The following is a 26104-nucleotide window of genomic DNA, read 5'->3' as shown; positions in this document are numbered from 1 at the left end:
ACGCCTAAAGAAAAGTGGTATGTCTAATAAGATTGGCCTTTTTAGGGTAAAAAGTCTAGCGATACCTTACAAAGTCTAGCGATACCAGCTTTCTCACGCACTTTCATACAACTTTCTCCCAATAAATTAGAATTAAATTGATTTTGAGTGTATTTGAAATCTATTTATTTTGTTAAAATTAAAAAAATTTAAAAGTAAATAAAAATAAAAATTAACTGAAATAATACCATAAGACTTATAAATAATATAATAAAATTTATAAATAATAGTAAAAATAAACTAAATAGTAATATAAATTTTTTTTTTTTTTTTACATCAAACAAACACTTTTATTGGTGAAAGGACAAATAAGTAACAAAATTTGTGTTATGAAATAATTGTTTGGAAAAGATGACCTGCAAAACCTTTGACTTTGTCACGAAGTGCTAGGATTCTTCGCTCCCCGTCCATTTAGGCAATTATGTTCACGCAAATGCCACAAAGCACCACTTTAACTTTTGAAACATTACCGTACAATTGTCACTGATCTTACCACCAGTCCAATAACTTCATTCCCATGTCCTAAAACCACAGAAAAAATTGCAAATCACACCATTCACAAATCACCACCGCGAAGATCAACTTTTTTTGATGAATTGGTCAACAAATTGGACGGCTAGGATTGACTGATGAAAATGATAAAACCCCCTATTACTGTTGCTTCCAGTAGCACACCATATGTGCAAGACTTGTTGACATTGTACTGTCAGACAAGCTCAGTCAGACAGATTGGTATAAACATGCAGACACACATAAATACACAAAGGAAAAAGTAAAAGAACTGAGCAGAGATTAATAAAAACAAAAAACAAGAGCCTTTGTTGAAGCTAACATGTACCTTTGAAGGAAATCTAAGGTGAGTTACTTTGTTCTTACTACTTGTCATACTTTCTCAAATTCCAGAAGATTAGATGTTCATACCATATAGCTTTATAAGTATTGGGTCTTGGCTTGTTCATCTCTTCAGCTTCTAAATAGGGTTGTTCACATCTTTCCCAACAAGTATATAATTTTTTTTATAAATAAATCATTTGTGTCATCTGGGGTTGTGTTGCTTTTTTTTATTTATTTGTTTGTATTATTTTTCAAGTTTGTCTTTTTGTTTTTGCTGCTTTGTTTGATTTTGTTATAGGTTAGTTGCTTCTAAGCCTACCTAACCTCAATTTCTATAATTGTTTAGTGTAGATATGCCAATAAATATATATTTTGCCTCTTTGGTTTGTCCTTAAAACCGTAACACATAGTCAACCAAAGCTTTTTCTCTACCTTCAGAGCCAATTCTGGGTTTCATCTACATATGGGTGTAAACTTAATTCGCAGAATTTGACTTCTGATAAGATCTATATTGCTTCCTCTTGACTCTTGAGGTCTTCCTCTTTCATCAGGTATATGCTTTTAGTTTCTTCTTCTTCAATTTTCCCTTTTTTTTTAATCTTTTGTCCTGGAATTTCTTCAACAGGGAATTGAATTCCCTTGTATTTGCATGAATTCTTTCCAGATAGTTTATCTATGCTGCTAGCTGTGGCTCTCTTTCTGACAGCATACCTTTTTATGTTGTAATCTAGAAATTGATTGACAAAACATAGGCAACATGCTGCTTTTTGTTGTTAATTGAATTTTCATAGAACCCTCTCCCTCATCAGAAATGTCAGCTGATGATTGATTTAGTTTATACTTATGTTCTGTTTTTGGTAAATAAATGAAATCTTATACCTGTGATCTTTGGTGGTTTGTATGTTGGAAAAAGTGTTTTCTGAGAGGATCTTTCATCTTATAATAGTATTGCATCTAGGTAGTCTCTGCTTCTAAATATAATATTCTTGAAATTGATCTACATATAATAAAAAAGAACCAAATCCTTGGCTGCAGTGTGTAGTCCCTCAATTATCTTTTATATGACATCTTTTTCTCTTTCTTTTTTTCTTTTTTTTAAATGTGTACTTTGTTACCAGAATCTGAATTTAACTATGGTAGATTGAAACTCAACAAGAATTACATTGTCATACATATTTACAATGTTTGATTGACTGAATTTTTACAATCTTGTGACATAAATCCAAAAAATGCAAAAGAGAAAATGTTTTCTATACATATTGTTTGGATGGAGGGACTTCCAAAGGGTTGGAATGCAAGGAAACTGTGGATCCCAAAGGATGGAGGGAACCGTTCCATTCCTTCCTCGGTTTTGCATTCAGCATACTTTTGTGTGAGTGCTGCACTGAGTGCACTCCCCTCATTAATTGAGAGGAAATAACATTTTCACTCCAATTTAATAAAACCACGAATAAAAAGCAAGTGATATAACATGTCTCCTTTCCATTCCTTCTTATTTTCTTTAACGTCTAAACAAATGAATGGGAGCATCTCTTCCCTTTCTGCTCCTTTTCCATTATAAACTCTCAAACACACTGGAGGAATGTTTCAATTTAACCACACTAGTTTGGAATTCTTAAGTTCCATTATAGGTTTTCTTGATTTGAAATGTCAGAAACACTTCATTGAAATTTAGTGGAGTTCCAAGCACCAACTAACTATTTACATGAAATTCTTTTTGGCTGAAGTGAAGCATACAAGTGTCTTAGTTCCTAATTCTTTAATATCAGTTTCTTATGACCTCTGCTTTATGGCCTTTCATGTAAAGAGACAAACTTTTGTAAAATATATCCATTTCTTGACTGAACTTCAAAACCAACATCATAATGGGAAAACAATGAATAAATAGTTTATGATATGTTGTTACCAATTTAGGAATTATTATTCTTTAAGTCTTTACTTCTACACAAAATTTCAGCAAATAACAATTGAGAACTAAATAGATAAAGACCTCAAGAGTTCATTCCCCAACTCACATTCTAAATCACTTCATTTACTATCTAATTAAATTTACAAAAGCACAATGTGTGGGCTTCCTGATAAGATTCCAAGTATTAAAACACTTTTCTTCTACTTATAAATGATGTCTTGTACAGCTAGGGAGTGCATGTTGGAAATTTTTGAAATTTCAAAACTTTTTTTTTTTTCCTTTTGTGGGGGAGGAGGAGACGAACCTGGTTGGGTTTAAATGGTTGTTGTATCATACCAGATATTCTCCTTTTCTTTCATCAGGAACTAGAGAAGGGACTCTCATCTAAGACACACTTCTCTAGGTAGCCCTTTCATTGATTGATCAATGATTTGAAAATTTCAATTTAGGGACTATTACCTGCACTTGAGTGTAACCAGTTATGCTTCAAAGGGCAATCTTAAGTTTACATTTCATGCAGCCAGCTGCTACATAGTGCCTTCAATTGCTAGTTCTTTACTACGGTGTTACCAAACTATCAAGCTCATAGACTCAATAGTCATGCTTCAGATTGTTGATTGCACAATGTTCTCTTTCTCTCTCTCTCTTCCATGTTTCCGTGTGTACACACTCATATTGACTGATTTGTACAGTTTCTGCTATCACTGCTTAACTATTCTTCTTTGCTCTGGCTGAATGCAGGCTTCCCAAAAGCATCAAAGAGTTTTAAACGGTGAGAAGACCTTACCCAAATGCTTTATGTACTGTTTTTTTTACAAGAAAATAAAAAATTGCAAGTTTCAAAAGTTTAAGTTTTATCAGAATTTCTCTCTCTAATTATGTGACAGTTCATGACACAGGGCTCGTTCTATGTAGAAGCAGCCTTCCTCTAACACTCAGCAAGTTAGAACAAAGCCATGTCTTTAGTTAGGGCTGCAGGGCTATCTGCGACATCATATAGAAATTCCAAGCTCTATTCGCTAAAGGGGAGTGATGACAGCCCCAGCTTGTCCACCCAAATATTAGGTTCTGATAAGCATAAGACTATATATGTGACTGATTCTTACTCCAGTGAAAGTTATGAGAAGTATTTCCTTGACTCCCCAACAGAAGAACTTATACAGCCATCTAATTCTGGCATTTCTGGAAATTCATTTCATCCAAATGGCATCTCCATGGGCACTCGAAACCCATTTGACACTTCTTTGATGTCCATGAGGCATCGTGATGCCTATCAATCCAACTTTGAATCGGATTACTTGGAAAGCCAAAGCCCAGATCCAATAGACTATGATGAAGATAAGATGAGACTGAAGCTTCAAGAATTGGAAAGAGCACTGCTTGAAGATAATGATGATGATGATGATGACGATGATGATGATGACATTTTTGGTACAGATCACAGCATGGAAATTGATGGTGAATGGGCTGACCCAGTTCACAACACATTGCTCCATGACTCTCCTAAGGAATCTTCATCTACAGATTCAAACCTCAGTAGCATCAGCAGCAACAAGGAAGTATCACAAGTATCTACTCGTACTCCCAGACAAATGCTACTTGATTGTGCTGGTGCACTTGCAGATGGAAACATCATGGAAGCATCAGCTATGATAAATAACCTCCGAAACATGGTCTCAATCCAGGGGGATCCTCCTCAGAGGATTGCAGCCTACATGGTGGAAGGTCTTGCAGCTCGCATGGCTTCCTCTGGCAAATGTCTTTATAATGCTCTAAAATGCAAAGAGCCCCCCTCTTCTGACCGGCTTGCAGCCATGCAGATCCTCTTCGAGGTGTGCCCTTGTTTTAAATTTGGATTTATGGCAGCAAATGGTGCAATGATAGAGGCATTTAAAGATGAGAAAAGAGTCCATATAGTAGATTTCGATATCAACCAAGGGAGTCAATATATAACACTGATACAAACAATTGCCAATAACCTAGGGAAGCCACCCCATGTGAGATTAACTGGGATTGATGACCCTGAGTCAATTCAACGTTCCGTTGGAGGCCTAAAAATTATTGGACAAAGACTGGAGAAGCTAGCAGAAGCACTTAAGGTACCATTTGAGTTCCGAGCTGTGGCATCAAAAACTTCAATAATAACTCCATCAATGCTTAATTGTCGACCAGGAGAAGCACTTTTGGTGAACTTTGCCTTTCAACTTCACCACATGCCAGATGAGAGTGTGTCAACAGTAAACCAGCGAGACCAGCTTCTTCGGATGGTTAAGAGCCTAAATCCAAAACTTGTTACTGTTGTTGAACAAGATGTGAACACAAACACAGCTCCATTTTTGCCTAGATTCGTTGAAGCATACAATTACTATTCAGCTGTTTTTGAGTCTCTTGATGCAACTCTCCCAAGGGAGAGTCAAGATAGAATGAATGTTGAAAGGCAGTGCCTGGCACGGGACATTGTAAACATCGTTGCGTGTGAAGGAGAGGAGAGGATAGAGCGGTATGAGGTAGCAGGCAAATGGAGGGCAAGGATGACAATGGCTGGTTTCACTTCATGTCCCATGGGACCAAAAGTGATTGATACAATCCAAAATCTAATTAGGGAGTATTGTGACAGGTACAAGCTGAAGAAGGAAATGGGTGCACTTCATTTTGGGTGGGAAGAAAAAAACTTGATTGTTGCTTCAGCATGGAGGTGATATGTATACATCATTTGAGTTACTAATAGCATGTTTGTTGCTTGTGGTATTTGTAATATTGTGTGAGATCAAGATGCAAGCTGATGTATTATCTTAGTTAGAAATAAGTATTTTGTTAATGTTATCAAGAAGTGAATTGTCCGAGGATGATTATGGGATTACTGTTTATCTAACATTCATAAAGGAATTTCACCTTACGGCTTTGTAACTTTGTTTATCATGATTTTATTATTATCATTACTGTTTATTCCTTTTGAACCAGACTAAATGCTGACAAGCCTAATTATGGATCCGTGTTTGAACCATCTAGATAAGTGAAGACTATCATATTTAGGTAAATTTCCATATGGCTACATTTTGAAAGACCCTGAATCCATAGCAATGAATTGAAGAAAAACAACACTTCAATTAACCACTCAAGTCCATAGAATTAATGGAATTGCTTGATGGAAAAGACAGGAAAGCCTTAAAAGTAAACATAGTGCTTAATCACCATTAATATTTTCAAAAGTCTGCTTGAACTTTGACTAGTCTAAGTATCCTCCTCATTTCTCAAATTCTTAATCGAGTTCAACTTAATGGCTATGATTACAATTATTGTTTGTATCAGTGATGACAACTAGCCTTACAAATCAATGATTGCTGATTTTTTTTTTTAGGGGAAAAAAAATCTTATTATGCTGCCAATTAAGATGAGCCTTATCCACTAGCCAAACATTCATCAGCAAGTACAATAGCACAATTTCTTTTATTCACGAAACTTCTAACCATAATTAGTAATATAATAATATACGGACAGAATATAGATAATTGTTGTAAAATTTGGTTGACCCGGCTACTTGTTTGAAGAAACCGTCCACTTCAATTAGTATTTTTTTTTTCATGAAAAGCAAAAATAAGATAATCAATCCAGTCTTTTACCAACATTTCAAATAGTTGTCCTGAATTCATGTTGATTTTATTTTTCTTCTTCTGCATAGAAAGACAATCAAACAATTCCAATGATGGACCTTGCGGATTGATTGGATCATCAATATAATATACAAAAATAAATTCCAAATATTTGATATTTTATAGAAAAAAGAAATTAAAAAAAGACAAATTAAATAAATAAATGTAGGTACAGATATTTTAGAAATTTGAATAAATATATGTTAAGTTATTTCTTATATTATATTCCAATTTAATAGTGCATTTATGTTATCTTAATATAATTTTATAAGAGATTATAAAAATTCAACTAATTGAGCATTGATGTATTTAGTATACTTATTTGTTCAATTTTTAGTTATGTTTTCAGGAAAATATATAACCAGTTACTAAAGGAAACATATATTCCTCCATTCACTTATTTAGCAAGAAAAGAAAAGTATTTATTGTCTCATATCATTATAATTTAAAATTATTTTATTTTAAATCTAATTAACATACGTACATATTATGATATTACCTAATCATTCAAAATAGGGAAATATCTTCATAAATTAAAATTCAAGATTATAATAAAATTATGAAAATGTTGATTTAATATAAATAGAAAAATATGGAACTAAAAATATTGAGTTTGATTATTTGATTGTCATTATAATAACACACCTAAACAAAATAAACAATTACAATGTAAATATAGTTTTAAAACAATTATTTTGATAATTTAATTGTCATACAAGTATAATACAACATGCGTTTAATACGTGTTTGATACTATAGAAAACGTGTTTCTTTTTCTTCTCAAAAAATTTAAAAAACAAGTTTTTTTTTAAAAGAGAAAAAAGAAAAATATGTATGGACGCGTAAGCCAAGAATTGGACTTGGAATTGGGGCTCTCTCAACATCAAGTCGGCTGTTTTGAAACTAGGCACAGAATTAATGAAAATAAGAATTGGGGGCAACTCTGCCACGAGTAACATTCAGAGCCCACAAAGCTTGACTATTTTGCTTTGCTCTCACACAACCACTGGTCCACTAGTGTGAATGGAGGGCTACTTGTGAAACCTCTTAAATCCTAAAGTTGTGGAAGATATTAATGCTAAGTGGAATTTGAATCTTTGCATTGTGGGGCAATTTGAATTTCTAGAAAACTCAATGCCATACCTCCTGGTGAAGATGTCTGTGGAGGCTCTATGAATCCTATATGGTGTATTCTCAAATGGACAAAAAGGTTTATTCCTATTCAAATTTAATTTGCTCATGTGAAAACTAGAGATGCTGTTTTGGGTGGCCAATGATGCTTCAACAAAGATTGTTGTTTCTAAGGGTGGTTAATGATATGGAGGTAGATATTATAAACTCAAAACTTTCCACAAGAAAAGGAAGTCGATATGGGTAAAATACAAATAGGAGTGACAATTTGTATTGGTGGATCGCGTTAGTGTCACGTCAAGATAAGGATATTCGATTATATAGGTCTAACACGAATAGTTTGACAAAGAATCTAGCATGAAAAGTCAGTAAAAATATACCTGCTCTTTGAAGGCAAAAATGAGATTGGATGATACTTTTTTATCACTTGCACTGTTGACACCGACAGAACATCAAATACTGGTCCTGTCACGACTAAATTTTACAATTTTTTCCAACAATTGTATTCATGCCCTATTTCTATCAAAATTTTGAAAGCCCCACTCCTAGGGTAAATGCTAGCTAAAATACAAGATCATGAGAACAAATTTAAGACGTGCATATATTTTATGTTCAATTCTTCACACCTACAAAACACAAAGCCACCTCAGCTTGGGCCTGGAGCTCTTCCAATACCTTTACCAGCTTCTCACGGCATAGACTGGTTTCACTCTTCTCTGCAAGCATTTTCCTCAATCTTCGTCCATGGGAGAGAAAAGACAAACAAACATCAGACAGAGTAATTGCAATTAGTAGAAGGAAAATTGAAATATATTTACTATGAAATGCTATGCAACTATTCAAAATCTATATGATTTCATCAAATATCTAACCCTGTATTATCTGTGCACTTCAAATGAGCACGCTCCCTCACTCATTGAAAGTGAAAAAACGTTTCTTATCATTATGCTACTACTATGGGCTATATACATGTATGCCCTTAAGTTTTTTGGTGGTTTCAATTTAGTCAATGTGTAACTGATTTTTGCCATCAAATATATATAATACAATTCCTGATGGCAGTGAAATTCAGGTTACAGAATTTTCCTAGATGACAATGCTTTTATGATGTGCACACACCATAGATGTAGCATTTATGGGAAGCATGCATTACAATGCACATGGTATGGAAGCTCTCAATTTCAATATGCCACATTACTGCCATATCAACTGCATTGTCACAGTATTGTTGTATTAGCCTCCCATTATGCCATGCCAATTGGTGAGTGACACACCATTAAAAAAAAATACCTAAAAAGAATTTCATAACCTCCATTACACTCCCATCAGGAATTCGATTTCTGTTTTTTACACATGCACCCGGTGAGTCTTGAACCCAAGACCTTAACCTCCACCTTGGTCTTACAAGGGGAGGCACCATTTAAGCTAGAGCTCAATGGCCTATTAGGATTGGAGTAATAGATACTATGAGCTGAATGGAGATGCAAGACCAGCCAATCTATGGGGTAGTGGCCACTCATACACAAATAGAAACATCTTTCCTCAATATTTGAGATCTAATGAAATCCTTCTTATACGGACCTAATTTTATGCCTAAAATTAAGTCAGGGTGTGTTAGGCCAATTTGATTTTCATAGTAAAGACAAATGCAGTTTTGATTTAACAAGGGTGTATGAATGTACTTGATTTCCCTGTAACAGTATATTTATAAGGGTAACTTATATTTAAACCTATCTTGGCTAGGCCCTAAAACAGTCACCCCTTGTAGTTCCAGTTTATGACTTGCCCACCCCCCCCCCCCCCCTGAAGTTGAGGAAATAGGGGTAAATAGCTCACAGCATTGATGTAACTTAGGCCACAAAAGTCACTCAACACGTTAAAAATCATATCATGCCAATCCAAGTCAAGTTTTACAAAATCAACTTTACATGATCTCCTTCCAACCTCCTTAATTTCAAATGAAGATAAAGTCTATTAAAAAAAGGAAAAGGCAGGGGGGGGACTTCATCTCTTAATTTGCTTGCCACTAAAACAGTAAATGAACTTTGGTGGTGAGGAAATAAGTGAAATTCACCCAGACACTTGCCATTATACTCAATAACCCACCAAAGTTCGGCAGGTAACAGAGAGAGAGAGGTGATTGGCAAAAGCTGTGACCCAGATCCAATTCCACCACACTAGCAGAACCTACCACTAGATTCATCACCTAAAATACTCAATCATTGTCCAGGTCATGGATTTTCCATAATCTGACAGATCAAAATAAGATTTAAAAATAAAAAAGAGACGCTGAAACTCATAGGTGGAGAAACACTGAAATAGAGCTCACAATAAGGTTAAAGAACACTACCATCTTTTATTCTGATTTCTCAACCACTTTTAGAAACGAAACCAAAGGTGGACAGAATTTCAGTTTGGCAAAGTTTGGTTTCTTGATGTGATGAATGGCATGCTCTGATTTCGAAACTATTGAAATTTGTGCAGTATTGTGGTTGTGAGCTGAATTGTTTAGAATGGTAAATTAGGAGGTGGCATTGGCTAACTTTCAAAATGCTTGGCTTTTAGGGGATGGTTGCTGTAATCAGGATTCAGAATTTTTTTTTTTTTTAATACATGTTTATTTACTAACAAAGGAGGTTGAGGAAGATGACATGAAGTTATCGTGTAGAACTTGTCATGAGTGCCATAATTTGATAACATGTCTAATGATATTTTTGTAGTTAGATTTCATTATTGGCATAAACTATATTTCATTTTCTCAACTTCAGGACGTGCAAATGTAATTTTACCAATAAATAATAAACAAACATCTGGCTGAGAATGAGTGAATTGTACCACTACCACCAACAAATGTGTTCACTAGTTGAGAAAAGAAGCTAAACAATACAAAAGTGGTAGCATTTTGTTGTGTTCAAGTTGATAATCATTCTTCAAGCTGGTAGCAGTGGCACCAAATTAAACATGATAGTTGTGTGTGTGTGTGTGTGTGTGTGTGTGTGTGTTTAAAGCAAGAGAAGAATACAAGGCTGACTTCCTCTAGATAATAAACATATCAAAAACCGTCTGAATGTGGGTATAAGGAAATATTGGTCCAAATATGTTGTCAATTACTTGGCTATTGGCATTTAAATAAAAAGTTATATTTGTTTGGAGTGCAAAAAAAGGAAACATGGCATAGTAAATGCATAAAACAGGTCCAACGAGCATTACCTATGGACGATTGCTGTATCACCATGGCCAGTGCAAATTATAAGCATGGTATTAATGGGTAACGTGGCATAGAGGCTGCGGATTCTAGCATCCAAGCGGGTTAGAATTTCCTTAAGTTCAGGCTTGATGCTGCATTTGACACCTTTTCTGTTAGCAGACTTCTTATGACATGTAAGCAATGACATCATCTCTGCAAGTCTTCCATTTAATTTCTCTGCATCCTCCGCCTGTTTTCTAAAATAGGAATTAAGTTCTGAGAACTGAGTCCAGACAAAGTGCACCCGTTCATTCTTCACCTGGAAGTAACAAGAGTTGTAACAAGCTTGTTATGTAGATGGTTAACACATAAGGAGAAAGGGACATTTACAACCCATTATAAAGATCTACCTCCTTTCTGGCCTTTGCTAGAGCTTCTTCATCAGAAGACACAGGAAATGCATGGGATAACTCAGAGGTGTATCGCTTCACTACGGAGATATCATCAATAAAAGAAGAGGATTTGCCAGACTGACTCAATATTGTAAGGAGCTTTTCCCGCATGTAAGATGGAGGTGAACCAAATTCAGGTCCTAATTCCAAAAGAAAAGAATATAAGAGCACGTACCAGTGTAAACTATAACCTCTAAAGGGGTTACCAAAGAAAATTAAATATATTTTAACAGATAAATATTTTCCCTATGTTTCATAATAAGTTACTCAGAGCACAGGTTGTTACAGACAAGATATGAGTATTATATGGCCACAATGACAATGACATCTACATTTATATCTCCACTAGTATCCTCCATGACACTGGAAACTTCTACACAGTGGCTCCATTCCCTGCCTCATTTCATAGGGAACCTCATTTATTTGAAATATGGCTCTTCACAAAGACCACATTTGGGGTAATGAGCCCAATTTTGTTTTAAAGTAGCAAAAAACTTGCAAATATGATAATTAATATCTTCCACTTGCTTTTCTTAAAGAATATATATATATACACACACACACACACATATATATATATAAGCTATTTATTTCTTAAAGATCTTCCAAGTTGGAAATATCAAATAATCAAACTATTAATTCTCCGAATTTCCACTATTGCCCAAATTTCCATTTGCTAACGGTACAACGGAAAAGAAGTACTCGCCATATCGAATCTTTAAAAGTGCTAGTTCCATGGTAGCTTTTGCATCTTCAATACTGTCATGACCATTGCCTGACTGCTGTATCTCCTGAGAAAGAAATTTCCTGGCAAGAACTCTTAGAGCAGTTTTGTAAGATGCACCACGGTGGTGCTTGTACATTACTGCAGTATCTATCACCAAACCATGAGAGATCTTTAATGCTAACAAGTCATTCTCCAAGGAATGCCCAACAAGGATGGTCTCTTTGTAAACCAGCTTTAGAAAATCTTCCTGAACATGGAAGCAACTGTAAATAAATTTAAAAAAAAAAAGTAGTCTTAACATGCAATCGATCAGTGAAGCAACAGCATACAACCATGTTAATCAAGTAAGCATACACCCAACAAACCTGAATTTCCTTAAGGCTTGTAGTCACCCCATTTAGCAACTCACATGTGATTCCACTAAACCTGAATATCCACAATGAATTATTATCAATAGATAATAGTCAAGTCAAACCACTTTTGACACACTGATAACATATATGCTTTTTTTTTATATAGGAAATAAAAATTTTATTGAATAAAATGAACATCGTGTTCATGATAATGAACACTCTGGACATGAAAACTGATAACATACATGCAGAGAGAGAGGACATCCAATTGGCACAGTCACAGCGTGTAGGACTCAACTTTTATTATATAGTATATGATATATAAAATAAGAAAACAGTCATACTTAAAAAAATTAAATAAATAAATAAAAAGACAGTACTGATGATACATACTAGGAACATCAATATGTATCATGGGAAGTTGCTAAAACTCCAACAAAGTTTCTTAGCATTACAGCTTGCTTTAATGATGACAACACAAGATATCCAAAACCCAAATATTTCTGTTGAGTTCATTTCTTAAAAATCAGCTCAAAAATATCCAAATAAATGTCTACCAAAAGCTCAAACAAAAGTGTGTAAATGTCTACTAAAAGCTCAAACGAAAGTGTACCTGGTGTTGTAGTCAGTGATAGTGTTTGATGGTTTAACCAATTTATCTAGCACAACCTGGAAAAATTCAGTCGTGGCTAATTAGACATCCAAGAAAAATAACGTTGGTTCCCATCCAAATGTTTAACACCAAGTGATACTGCTTTTTAATTATAAAATTAAAAAGGAAACAAAAATTAGGTATTTACACTAAAATTTAATGAAGAATGGATAGTCAAAATTTTGGATGAGCTGTATCTCAATGTATTTGAAATTTGAATACAATACTTTGACACACTGTGAACCCCATGTTGCGATATAAGTCATTGATGATGTCAGGGATGATGATATTTTTTTATTAGTAATAATATAATAGTATTAAAAGGATTACAAGATACAAGCATGCTTTATGTTAAAGAATAGAATAAAATAATATAAAGAAGCGGAAGCAAGAATGAGAGAAGAACACAAGGGATTACACGGTTTGGCCAATGGCCAACATCCACGGGATAAAACCGTGGCGGCTATATCTTTATTGTATTCTCAAGTGTTGATTACAATGAACTCTAGTAGGGTATGTATAAGAGCTAGGGGTAGCCCTACATGGGCTTACAATATATTGGGCCTCTTGGGCCATTTTACATTAACATAAATAACATAAACCCAATATGATGCGGGAAACGCAAGAAGATTATTATTTAATATTATTTATGTTTGCAAGTCAATTGTATTTTTACATTTTAGGTCCTAGTAGTTTATTGGGCTATTAGTATTTTAATTTGGAAGCAAGGTTATTTTTGTAATAAGGCAATTAGGGTTTCCTAACCAATTAGAACTAGGGTTTAGCAATCCTTTATAAGCAAACTATTGTACTCCTTGATGAGATAGTTGATATTTTGATGAATGAAAAAAAAAAATGGCCGTTTGGTCTCTTTTGGTCTGGTGCTAACTCCAGGTCCACCCTAAGTGCTGACTCCTAGTAGTTTCCCCGCTTGGTACTAACTCCAAGCAAGGCCTAGGTGCTGACTCCTAGGCCATATCCATTTATTTTATTATTGTTTCAATTTTATTCGGGTTGTCTTGCATTAGTTTTGGTATTAGAGCAAACACCGATTTGTTTGAAGCATCACCACAGTCAATCCGAACCAGAAAATATTTGAAAAAAAAAAGAGTTTCGACCGTTGCATTTTCCACCCACCAGAAGAATAGAATCTTTGCCTACCACTACAGAAAACCCCACAAAATCCTGCCGGCATCACCCTTTACCTCCACCATCTCACTACTATCAAAATCCACACAGCAGCATCCATCAAGTTTTAAGCTCCATAACACAAACCTACCCACAACCCACAGAATCCAAGTGCCGATCGTACATCGCGCCACCTTCACTGTTCCGCCAACAGCCACTGATAGTAGCCTGCGACCTCCATCGCCAACCATGGTCCCACCGCAAAACCAACCCTCACTTCGGCCACCACACCACCATCCAACTACAACACAAGTGCCTCCCATCGATATGATCTCAAAGGTAATGCCCAACCCAGTCCTTTTTATTTTTAACTCAAGTACCCTTTAGTCTTTGAAAACCCTCACCCGACCCATTTGTTAATCAAGTTCCCCCTCTTGTTTTTGACCTAGGAAGCATGGGTGCGGCGTTTGGGCCGCCGCACCCGCGTCCGACGTGGCGCGACGCGTTGACGCGCAAGCGACGCTGCTGCTTGCGCGTTCGTGCCGCGTCCTCCTTTAAAAAAAAATTGTTTTCGGCGCGATACACGCCGATTCGGCCTGAATTGGTCCGTATCGAGCGCAACCACTGATACCGGCCGAAATTCAAAAAAAAAAAAAACAAAAGGTGCGAAACGCACCATTTAGCTTGGCCGGAAAAAAAAAAAAAGGTGCAAACGCACCGTTTGGAAAAAATCAAAACCCTATTATACACTCTCATTTCTCTTCACTCAGTCAGAGCCTTCAGCCCTTCACTCAGCCCTCTCCCTCTTCATATTTCTTGCGCCTCTCTCCCACTCTCTGCCTTCACTCTTCAGCTCGTGCTGTGCTAGGCTCTCTCCCATTCTCTGCCTTCAGCGCTGTCTCCCCTGCTCTCCGTCTCAACTTGTTCTCACTCTCCGTCTCCCCTGCTCTCTGCTCTCCATCTCCCCTCAGGTATCATAGCTCTCAAACTCACTCTTAGTTAATAGTTAATAGTTGATAGTTGATTTTTTATTTAGTTAATAGTTATTATTACTCATTGTGATTTGTGATTGTGTTGTGAATCTGTGGTGATCTAGGAAGCACGGGTGCAGTGTTTGGGCCGCCGCACTCACGTCCGACGCGGCGCAACGCGGGGACACGCAGGCGATGCCGCGTCCGCCTTTAAAAAAATATTTTTTTCGGCGCAATACGCACCGACACGGCGCCGATTCAGGCCGATTCTGCCCGAATCGGTCCGTATCAGCTGATACCGATACCGGCTCGAATCGGCTGGTACGGCCGAAATTCAAAAAAAAAAACAGAAGGTGCAAAACGCACCGTTTAGCTTGGCCCCAAAAAAAAAAAAAAAAGTGCAAACGCACCGTTCAACAGTCAGCCCCCTCCCTCTTCATATTTCTTGCGTCTCTCTCTCACTCTCTTCCTTCACTCTTCAACTAGGCTCTCACTCACTCTCTGCCTTCACATGCTGTATTATAATTTTCGAACATCATGGAATGTTTATATAATGGAGTTGTATTCTAGTTATTATTTACTATTGCTCTTAAATTTGGTATATGTTTATATAATGTGAAAAAGTATGCTTAGCAATATATTAAAAATATAAATATTTTTAATAATTTTTTAATCGCCGCACTCGCACCCTACTTTTTCAAAAATTGCCGAGTCCCGCACCCGCACCCAAATCCCGAAACGCACCCGTGCTTCATAGGTGGTGATCTGATTTTTTTTATTTTTTTATTTTATTTTATATAAGCTGTCTGTGTAATGTTGTGAGTCTTGTGACACTGGGGTTTGATTTTTTATTTAGTTAATAGTTATTATATATTTGGAAATTATTTGTAGGTTAAATTGAATCTGTTGAATTTGCAATGGATGAAACTACTAGCACAAAAAGTTCACCTTCATCTAATGAAGAAGTGCCAAATGATGAAGCTCCTCTTTGGCAGTATGTGACTAAAATAGAAAAACTACCTGGTTCTACTGTTAAATCAGGTGGAAACACACAATTTAAGTGCAACTATTGTGACTAAATTTATTTGGTATATGTTTATATAATGTGAAAAAAGTATGCTTAGAAATATATTAAAAATATAAATATAAATATTTTTAATAATTTTTTGATCGCCGCACCCACACCCTACTTTTTCAAAAATTGCCGAGTCTCACACCCACACCCGCACCCGCACCCGCACCCAAATCCCCAAACGCACCCGTGCTTCATAGTTTTTGACCCACCCAATTAGGAAGCCTTTTGGATTTTAATATTCCCTCACCAGGTCCAATTAAACTACACAAACCAACAAACCAACCCAAGTCAGTTTTTAAACCCAAGCCTTTAAGTGAGTTCTCACCCACTATCCCAAAAAAAAAAAAAAAAAAGAGCATGAAATCCAAACCTATCAACAAGCCCAATCCCAGCAACTATTTGGGAGAACAATCTTAGAAGCCCATTCCAACGATTTGTCCAGAGAAAATCATAGCAACTATTTGTTGAAGCACTATTTTAGAGAATCATGGTAATATTAGAAGCACCTTATTTTGATGGTTGTAAAAATAATTCAAGGGATTTTGTCAACTAGATGAATGGGATGGAGCAATTCTTTGAGCAAGCAAATTTTGTAGACAACATAAAGGTTAGGTATGCAAAGTTGAAGTTAAGAGGTGGAGCACAAATATTTTGGGAGGATCTTGAATATCTCCGCTTTCTAAAGTATGAACCTGCCATTAGTGTGTGGGAAGATATGAAAGAAAAGCTTAGTGATGAGTAATTGTCACCATACTTTCGAGCTAAGTATCTACCACAATCTCAGTTTGGTACTTTTCAAGTTGAAGCAAAGAGGATGAATTCTCATCCCATTTCATGTCCTCAGTGCACTTTTGAACAATCTACCAAGGAATTATCTACCAAGGAATTAAAAGAATTATCTAAAAAGCTCATGAAAAATGTTCAAGACATGATTGCTCAGATGAAGCAAATGAAGACTCAAACTGATTCAATAGAGAAACCGAGGATAATTGATCACAAAGAAATTATTGCTGCCCCATAGAAGACAACATTAATGATGATATGTTGGTAGTGGAGAAACCTCAAGTGACACCAAAGCCTAATGTGCGTGCATGGAAACGAGCCTATTGAAGAACAACAAGGTGAAGAGATGGTTTCTAAAGAGAGTATTATGTTAGAGGGTGCACATGATGTGATATTGGAAGTTAATGAATCTGTTTTGATCAGCCTTCCATGGTGCATGAAGACAAACAGTTTGCTAAAGTGGAGAAAGTGGATAATAAAGTGCTTCCAATGGTTCAAGATAAGATTATGTTGATTCCACACATTGATTTTGTTATTCCAGGAGAGTTTGACATGGTGGAATTCAAGGTTTTTCTCTCTATGCTCCTTAGGATGATTCCAGACTTGAAGCAAGTGTTACTTGTCAACATCCTAATCCTTCAACGCTTTAGAACTCGAGGTCAAGTTTTCTCCAACCAGAGGAGAATGATGTGAGAGACGCAAGAAGATTATTATTTAGTATTATTTATGTTTGCAAGTCCATTGTATTTTTATGTTTTAGGTCCTATTAGTTTATTGAGCTATTAGTATTTTAATTTGGAAACAAGATTATTTTTGTAACAAGGCAATTAGGGTTTCCTAGCCAATTAGAACTAGGGTTTAGTAATCTTTTATAAGCAAACTATTGTACTCCTTGAGGAGGTAGTTGATATTTTGATGAATGAAAAAAATGGTTGTCTGGTCTCTTTTGGTCTGGTGCTGACTCCAGGTCCACCCTAGGTGCGGACTCCTAGTGGTTTACTCACTTGGTGCTGACTCCAAGCAAGGCCTAGGTGCTGACTCCTAGGTCATATCCATTTATTTTATTGTTGCTTCAATTTTATTCGGGTTGTCTTGCATCAACACTATGTATCAATAACAAAATGCAGCTGCTATTTAGGGATGATCATCAAGATACAAGGTACCTCAAAAAACCAGCTTTTTCCATTTTTACAAACTTCAGTACAAAACAATGAAACATAAATATATAAGTAAGGTGAGAGAAGCCTAGTGTAAATTGAAAATGTGAAAAATCAATGTCATACCACATTGGGCAACTGAACATGATAAGGATGAATTTCATTCATATAAACTTACGCAAGCATATCACACAAGACAAATGAACATTTAGGATTTAGGCAACTAAATGCAACTTTTTAGTGTAACAAAAATGAGACTGAAATCAACAGAAAGATAGTCTACATTCAAAACATGTTTATGATAATCCAATTCCTTTTGTGGGGATAAAAACAAAATTAGATAGAGCATACCTCTCCTCTGATATCCACCAAGGTCACTCTTGTAAGCTCAAAACCCTCACTTGTGATACACTAAACAAACAAAAAAAATCAGGAAAATGTAAGTGCACAAATGACCTATCAGCTACGGAAGAAAAGGCTGAACTGTGACTATCAATTGCCAATAAGTCATATGAAGAGAAGACACATTTAAAATGACACAGTGACTCTTAACTAGAAAGTAGAAAGAAAAAAAATTATATTCAATTTTTAAGTAGGGCAGTAAAGAACATGCATTCAAAAGACAACATTCAGCAGACAAACAACCTAAATTTGAATTTTGAAGTCCAAACATATGTTACTCTCTAGTAGGAAATTCCACAAAAGCAGACCAAATTGTGTTTTGCATGTCTTATGCAGTATAAATTTATAGAATAAATAAATCAGAAAAAAGTAAAGACATTAATGCACTGAGCCTATAAAATAAATAAACAAATTTAAAAAAAAAAATCATTTAGGCATTCTGAGAAATTATGGTGCTAGAAGGAAAGTTGCTCAAGTTTTACATAATATAAATAAAAAGTTAAAGACCAAAAAAAAAAAAAAAAAAGACAATTGCTTACATATATCATGCATGAACCTAACTACGAAAGGTAATTACAAATTCAAAGGTCACTGAATTAAAAAGGAGGAAAAAGCAAAGCAAGTTCAAGCACAAATAAATAATGATGAAAAGATATTCATGTGTCAAGAGGTTACCTCAAGTTTTTCCTTTTTTTGTAAATTAGGTTTTCATGTAGATAATGTTGAGGTTACTTCAACTTCTTAATACAAATACAACAGGATTTTAATATTAAATAATAAAAACTGACTCAGCTTAATGACCTATAAAGTGAGCCAAGTTCACTTACAGACAGATTGGAATTTGCCGTTAAAGGAAAAACCAAATGAGAAGATAGGAAGGAAACTAAATAGGTGCTACATGGAAAAATGCCATACATGAGTTTATCAAATGATCAAAGCGCTTTCTAATATATATCAATATAGGTCATTAAGGGTAAAAATTACCCTCAGGACACCTTAAAGAAAAAGAGTTCAACATCAATGAGCACAAATTAGAAATGTGAAGGTAGAAAATAATCATCAATACCTCACTTAAAGCCAAAGAATCAGCAATGTAGCTGAAGGTTTTTTAATGTAGGACACAGGACATTTTACTTCTCACTTCCAGTGGGACAAAATGGCAAAAAGAAATCAACAAAAGCATTAAATATACACATAATGGCATCATGACATCAACTTCTAAATTCTTGTTTTGCACTCAATAATGAATTGCCATCAAATTAAGCAATTATAGGTCATTATCCTCACTCAAAAAATTAACAATACTGACAAGATCACTTTTTCACCTGTTTGCTTTCATGCCAACAAGCAACGCTACTATTGGCTCCCATGGGATACAATAAATGGAAACTATACCAATCGAGGAGCCACTAACGAGTATTCCATGATATGAATAGAAGATTGTGCTAATTTTTCTGTCACTGAATTCTTTTAAGCTCAAATTTAACATTAGTTTACAATTATCTCAGTGCTAATTATTATATGTTAAAGCATTTCCTCATTATTAACTCAAATTGACATTTATGAACTTACCATCTCACAATCAAGTGCCAACATATCATAGAAAGAACATCCTGAAGGAGCCGGAAGAGTAGAAAGAAAACCTGTGTTTAATCAACATAGAAATTAAAGAACCATCTAACATATTTTGGAAAAAAAAAAATTCACTAGCAAAATAAGTTTAGTTAAAGATAAATCAGAGCTGTCTATTTATTTCACCTGGCTGATTGAGACAATATCCATTGTCTTCTCGTTCTTTCTCTGTAAGTGTGTAATATGTAACAGGGAAAGGTAAATCTTTCATGAGTTCCAGACAGGATGGAACATCTGTACTGCTATCACATCGTTCTGCATAATGACAATGCCATTTCATCAAATGATTGTGTTGAGAAGAAGTAAATAAATTTCTCTTTGGATAAAGTAATGAACACACATCTGTGCACTTCATTTAAAATCTAGTTTGGACCAGTTGGTCTGACTGGGTGGGCTGTTACTGTTGACTGGTCTCAGGACCGGCCCTCATTATTCTCTATAATCGACTTCATAGTAAACCACTTTTGACACATCGGAACTGGTGGTTGAACCAGAAACTGCTAAACCACTTGCAGTTTGCTTGACCTGGCAGGTGTAGAAACTATTCTTTCTAGATGAGGGTGAGAGTGGTTAATTAATAACGCAAATGGTTGACAGTGTGAAGAAAGCCACAAACACTTCTATTGAAGCAGCATACATTGTTTGATATATGATCATCACAATCCTCTACATATTTGTCTTTACACCAAGTTTGGTAGGAGAGATGCAAAGTAGTAAAGATGAAAAGAAGTGAGAGGAGTCCACCTCCCACTCTTGTTGTTTGGAAGGATGGAAAGAAAATAGAAAGGAATGAGCAAATAAAAGACACAATTTTACCAGTTTAAAGTGAGGAGGAAATTGAAAATTCACACAATTTTCTCAAGAGGCCATCTCTCCCTCCTCCAATCTGCCCAATTTGGAAGGATTTTGGTGGGCCAGGGGCGTTTGCCTCCTGCTCCCTCCCCTTCCATTTTTTCCTTTTACCAAATGGAGGGATTTATTCTCCCTTCTCGTTTCTCTCGAAACCCTTTCCAACCCTCCAAAAACCCTCTTCCGATCCCTCCAAAAAAAAATAGGGTTAAGGTTTTAATCCCTCCAAACATACATGGTATTAAGGTTTTAATGCAAGAGACAACCCCCCCCCCCCCCCCAACCCAGGCAGGCCCAATTATCTACTTGTGTGTTTCCTGCTCTTGCATTATTAATTTAGCAATAACAAAACTGGCCAGCTACGAAGTGCAATTTTCAAACAGACCACTAGCCAACTGGAGCAAGTAGTAAAGCAAACAATTACTTATCCAAAAAGTAGTAAAGCAAGCAATTGCACCAATGCCAATAACCATGCAACCCTTTTCATGCCTTCTTTATAGCTCATACAAATTACTGAAATTCCATCTCATACCAGTTTGAATAGATATTCCTCAGGTGCAAAACTATTGAACACCTAATTTCATTATGCAAAATGATGATTTCAAGACAGAATAATGACTAAAGACCTTGTTCAGAAGCCAGATTAAGTTTTTTTGATACTGAATCAACATCATCTCTCTTTCTTTTCCGCTTGCAAGTTAGGAGTGCATCTATTGTCTGCATTCCATCTGATACACAACTAGCCAAAAAAAAAAAAAAAACATAAACCATAAGGTCTGTACAGAAGAGAAAGATACACAATAATATTTTGAAAGGGCAAAAGAAAAGACATTCATTACTAACCTAAGAGCCAATACTGCCCTCGGATTGCCACAGCATTCTTTAAAACTACGAAGTATTTTAGATTGTGATAAGTACAAAGCTGCATCCAGGCCCGGGACATAAAGCATAACCACTTTTGGAATAAGAGGCTTGTTCTGCAGTTCATAAGATTGTTGTATCAGTAACTACAGCTCTACCCTATGTTAGTTAGGATGCCAACCTCAATTAATAGGGGTTGTAGTTGTTGACTTGTCTGTTATTTTAAAAACCACGACACAAAGAAGTTGAAAAAAAAAATCTATGGGATGCAAAGCATTCATATATTTAGAGAGCTAAAAATCAAATTTCAAGAATATGTGCTTGTGATGAAGCAAAAGATATTAAAATTTTCAAGAGGGCTCCACAGGCAAGTGCCACATGATCTATTATTTAAAAGAAAAGCCACCTATAGCATGTGTCCTCTTTTGATATTTAGCTTTTTAGTAGCTCTCTTTCATATCGTCCACCAATACCAACGGTAATGAGACAACCACAAGCAAAAAACAGCAAAGCTATAGGCCTCGTATGAAGTGGTCACAAGCACAAGAAATATGAGAAAATCTTGCTATAGAATAAAGACAATCTCTAACCTAAGCAATTAGTTGAATCACATATAGTTTTGAGCTCACTAGTAGTAAACAACAGGAGCATATGCTACTATGATAGTGTTGTATGGGTATGTAATTTTTTTCTTTAAAACGACAACAAAGTCTTAAGTTTCAAAAATTCAGGGTTAGCTATGGATCATCAACAAACTAATTGAGTTCAGCTGTATTTTTTCTTTACCTTAATAAAAACCCATGATGGCAAGAATCCTTCAGCAAGCACCCAAGTTACAAGCCCTTGAACATCCTGTATCATAAATTAAACACTAATCAAATTTTTCTTGCTCCTTGGCAAAAATTAATTTTAATAAATTTGGATGTTTGCAGAGACCTACTTGGAGATTTAAAGTTGAGTTAGCGTCTGGCGTCTTGAAAATAATTTCTGCCTTACCCTGTAAAGGCACATCAATAATGAAAAAAGAATGATAGTGAAGGAATCTTTACAACAATTATTATGTAAGTTCTTGACATAGACAAAATGTGTAACATGCTTCAGTTTTGCAAGCCTTTAAGGTAATAAATTTGTCAGAACCAAGTGCAAGAGTATTGTGCTGTCACACGTTTGACAAGCTAATTTTGCAATAGGATGAGCCTTCTACAAATGAATATGTTTCAATATATTCCAAGAGCCACAGCCCACCGGAGCAGCATACTTGGTACAAAGAAAAGGCATCTCTTTTACATCAAAAAAAGTTGTTTAAAGACAACGGCTTTAATCAAGTATTTTTGCAGATTATCAAAACACCATCCCAAAATTTTGCATGATTACTTCTAAAGAGAAGATAGCTTTATAATTAGTTTCCTCAAATCCACATATTCTCATCATAAGGGTCCCTTCAGCAAGAAAAATAATGGACTACAGTCAAGCGGTAAGATCTCCCTCTATCAAGTATGAAACTCTAGAACCCAAATTAGCAAACACAATGTCTGTTCCTACTAACATGCTGTGTGAAATGTTACAACCACCATTTTGGTAGAGACAATAACTACAAAATAGAGGGAGTGATTAAAATGAGTACAAGTTTATTTATTCTAATGAAACGGAACCTCCAACCCTTGGGAATAAACCACAGATACACGACCCCACCCGCTAAAACACTGTATCAGGTAATCCAAGGGAACTCCTAGTGAGTATCAAACCTAGGATGGTTGGGTCTACATTTCATCCCAAGCCTCCAACCACTAGGCTGCACCATGACAGGTCGAGTAGCCCTTTCCCAATGCACAAGGCGGAAAGGCAGTTGGCAGGCACTCTTAAGATTCTCAAACTCGAACCCACAACCTTAACTTGTGTGGAGTAAACATCGTTTTACACAAATAGACATTTCACTTTGTTTTTTATTACATAGAGTAAGAAAATGAACATTTGTCATGTGTCAAATTCTAAGTTTCATAATTTAGAGCCAAAAAAAAAAAAAAGTTTCAGCTTGACACGCAACATATATATCAGTTTCTGAATAAAACCCACTAGTAAATAAATCATTTCAATTCAAAAAATAAAAGAACATAATACTAAAGAAAGATTCAGCTAACAACTTGATAAACATGTACATTATCAATTAGAAAAAAAAAGGTGAAAAAGCAAGGGAGAGAATTGCAGTACTTGAGGTCCATAGATATCGAGGAAATCGGAGCGCTGATTATTGGTGGTGGGATTATCTTCTTCGGAAGCTGAAGAAGCTTTGCACTTCTGGTTTTGAGAGAGCATAGTTGGGACTTTGTGTGTCTCTGTCTCTCTCTGAGTCAATGGAATTACACTTTTAGATACACAGAGGGAAACAGAGAGCTTCGAAGCTACGGCAACATAAACCCTTTTGTAGGATGATGAATAATTGCATGGGCCAGCCCAATGCCGATTATTATATGATAATTTCGGGTTTAGGGTTTTTTGGGTCAAGCTTCTGCTTTGGGATTCTAACATTAATATTTTCCGGGCTGAAGTTTTATTGGTGGAAATGTGACTAACAATAAATAAATATATATATATATACACACACCCCTTTGTTTGTAATAATTAATATCAATACTTTTTATTTTCAATTTTCTCGCTAAGTACAAATAGCACTTACCATCGATTGAAAGTTCTTGCTCCTTCAGGTTCTTTTGGACAGCTTGTATTGACTATACAAGTCTCACAACCAAAGACAGAGCCAGGAGAAGAAGCGAGAGGTTACAATTAATTTTTATAGCAATTTTCATTATTTTAAAGCTAGAGGTTACAATTAATTTCCATATATAAATAAAATTATGTTGTTCATATCCTATTTGGCATCTAACTTCAAGCGCACACAAAAAGAGAAGAAGCTTTGAGAACAAATAACAAAAATCAACTTCAAGAACTATTAAAAAAATGATAAATTGATAACTATTGTATGGGGGTAAAAACTAATTAACCCTCTCGGGTTGGGCCTTTATCTGAAACAATTAATTTGTAGAAGTGGGCTTTAAAACTAACAGTTAGGTAATGGAAAGAGACTCAATAAGAAAAGACCTAAAGATTAAGATAAATGACAAATGAACAATATTTTACTGTTTATTAACTCTGCTTGCTCTGATACTTGTCACATCTTCTCATCTCCTTGCTCTGATACTTGTCACAAAACTTGTTTTCTTATTATATAAAATAATGAGAGCATGAATAGTTGGACATTACCATATAGTTCTTGAGATACATAGTATATGATTTATGTGATTTAGTCACAGAAGATATATATCACAAGTTCTTTGTAAACTCAAAATCTTGGTTCGTAGTCGGTGATGAAATTAGGCATTTCATCTGCAAAGATTATAACATGTCAAGTAAGATGATTTGTCTTGATCATGGAAGTGAAGACTTCTAGTTGATATTGTTGACGACTAAATTTCTTAGTTCGAAATAAATCAAACAAGTAAAATAGTTTCACAAATACAAATTTGTATTGATAAATATGTGGTACAATTCTCTGTAATTACAAAAGAATGATCCTCTGATTCAATCTCCCTGAAAGATTTGTTGATTGGAATTGTGGTAATGTGATTTTGATTTGAACACAAGATATCCTTCAATTTGGCTGAGGAATGGATCGAAGATCTTTGAAGCAGAATTACAATGAATCTCTGGCTATGAGCTTATTAGAAATTCTTTGTTCTTCGTGTTCTTCGTGTGTTCTTCGTATGTTCTTCGTGTTTGAAGGTTTGTGGTGGAAGTTCTTCGGTGCTTTAGAGGCTTGATTCCGTAGACCTTCGTTGATTTATGGTTTGTTGAGGTTTCTGGAGGCTTTTGAGCTTGATTCTAGTGACCTTTGAGATCTAGACGAGTAGTTTAGATGATTTTGCTTCGAATGTTGTCTGTATTCGAGGTTGAAGTTCTTGAAATTCTTGGAAGCTTTGGGGTTTGATTCCTGGCAGAGCTTCTGAATTTCTGAACTCAAGATATCTTCTTCCTTCTTTCTGTCCTCCTAAATGTCTTAGGAAGGCTTCTGTTTATAGGAGTTTAGGGGTGGGTGAGCGACACGTGGCGGAGTTTGATTGGTGACACTTGTCACAGCCTGATTGGTCCGCTTATGTCATCGCTTACACGTACTGGATTGCTTGTGTCATCACTTACACGTGCAGGGCTGCTTGTGTAATCGCTTACGCATGCTGATGCAGTTTCATGCCTTTATTTCAATGACACTTGGCAAATTTTTATTGGAATCTGAATAGTGATGGCAAAACCTAGCAGCAGT

The 26104-nt window shown here is 35.6% G+C and overlaps 2 protein-coding genes across 6 annotated transcripts; one reads left to right on the top strand and one right to left on the bottom strand.

Annotated features, from left to right (window-relative positions):
• Positions 1-471: 471 nt before the first annotated feature.
• LOC142619386 (scarecrow-like protein 1) lies at positions 472-5689 on the top strand. 4 transcript variants are annotated; one of them, XM_075792475.1, is made up of 4 exons: positions 472-895; positions 1312-1424; positions 3524-3554; positions 3682-5689. In XM_075792475.1, the coding sequence occupies exon 4, from the start codon at positions 3739-3741 to the stop codon at positions 5479-5481; it is 1743 nt and encodes a 580-aa protein (XP_075648590.1). In that variant the 5' UTR covers positions 472-895; positions 1312-1424; positions 3524-3554; positions 3682-3738; the 3' UTR covers positions 5482-5689. The 4 variants fall into 4 exon arrangements, with proteins under 4 accessions (XP_075648590.1, XP_075648589.1, XP_075648592.1 ...); XM_075792474.1 differs by lacking the exon at positions 1312-1424; XM_075792477.1 differs by lacking the exon at positions 1312-1424 and having other exon boundaries at positions 3670-5689.
• Positions 5690-7949: 2260 nt separating this feature from the next.
• On the bottom strand, positions 7950-24590 carry LOC142621135 (small RNA degrading nuclease 5). Of its 2 annotated transcripts, XM_075794446.1 has the most exons (15): positions 24467-24590; positions 24001-24135; positions 22733-22789; positions 22579-22644; positions 21775-21908; positions 21558-21670; positions 20209-20337; positions 20023-20093; positions 18400-18459; positions 12896-12951; positions 12295-12355; positions 11909-12176; positions 11161-11342; positions 10774-11069; positions 7950-8299 (listed from the first exon to the last, which is right to left on the bottom strand). In XM_075794446.1, the coding sequence occupies exons 1-15, from the start codon at positions 24467-24469 to the stop codon at positions 8176-8178; spliced, it is 1755 nt and encodes a 584-aa protein (XP_075650561.1). In that variant the 5' UTR covers positions 24470-24590; the 3' UTR covers positions 7950-8175. The 2 variants fall into 2 exon arrangements, with proteins under 2 accessions (XP_075650561.1, XP_075650560.1); XM_075794445.1 differs by lacking the exon at positions 24467-24590 and having other exon boundaries at positions 24001-24351.
• Positions 24591-26104: the final 1514 nt, after the last annotated feature.

Source organism: Castanea sativa, chromosome 12, assembly GCF_040712315.1.
Source record: "Castanea sativa cultivar Marrone di Chiusa Pesio chromosome 12, ASM4071231v1".
Classification (NCBI taxonomy): domain Eukaryota; kingdom Viridiplantae; phylum Streptophyta; class Magnoliopsida; order Fagales; family Fagaceae; genus Castanea; species Castanea sativa.
This window is presented reverse-complemented; position numbering and strand designations above follow the sequence as displayed.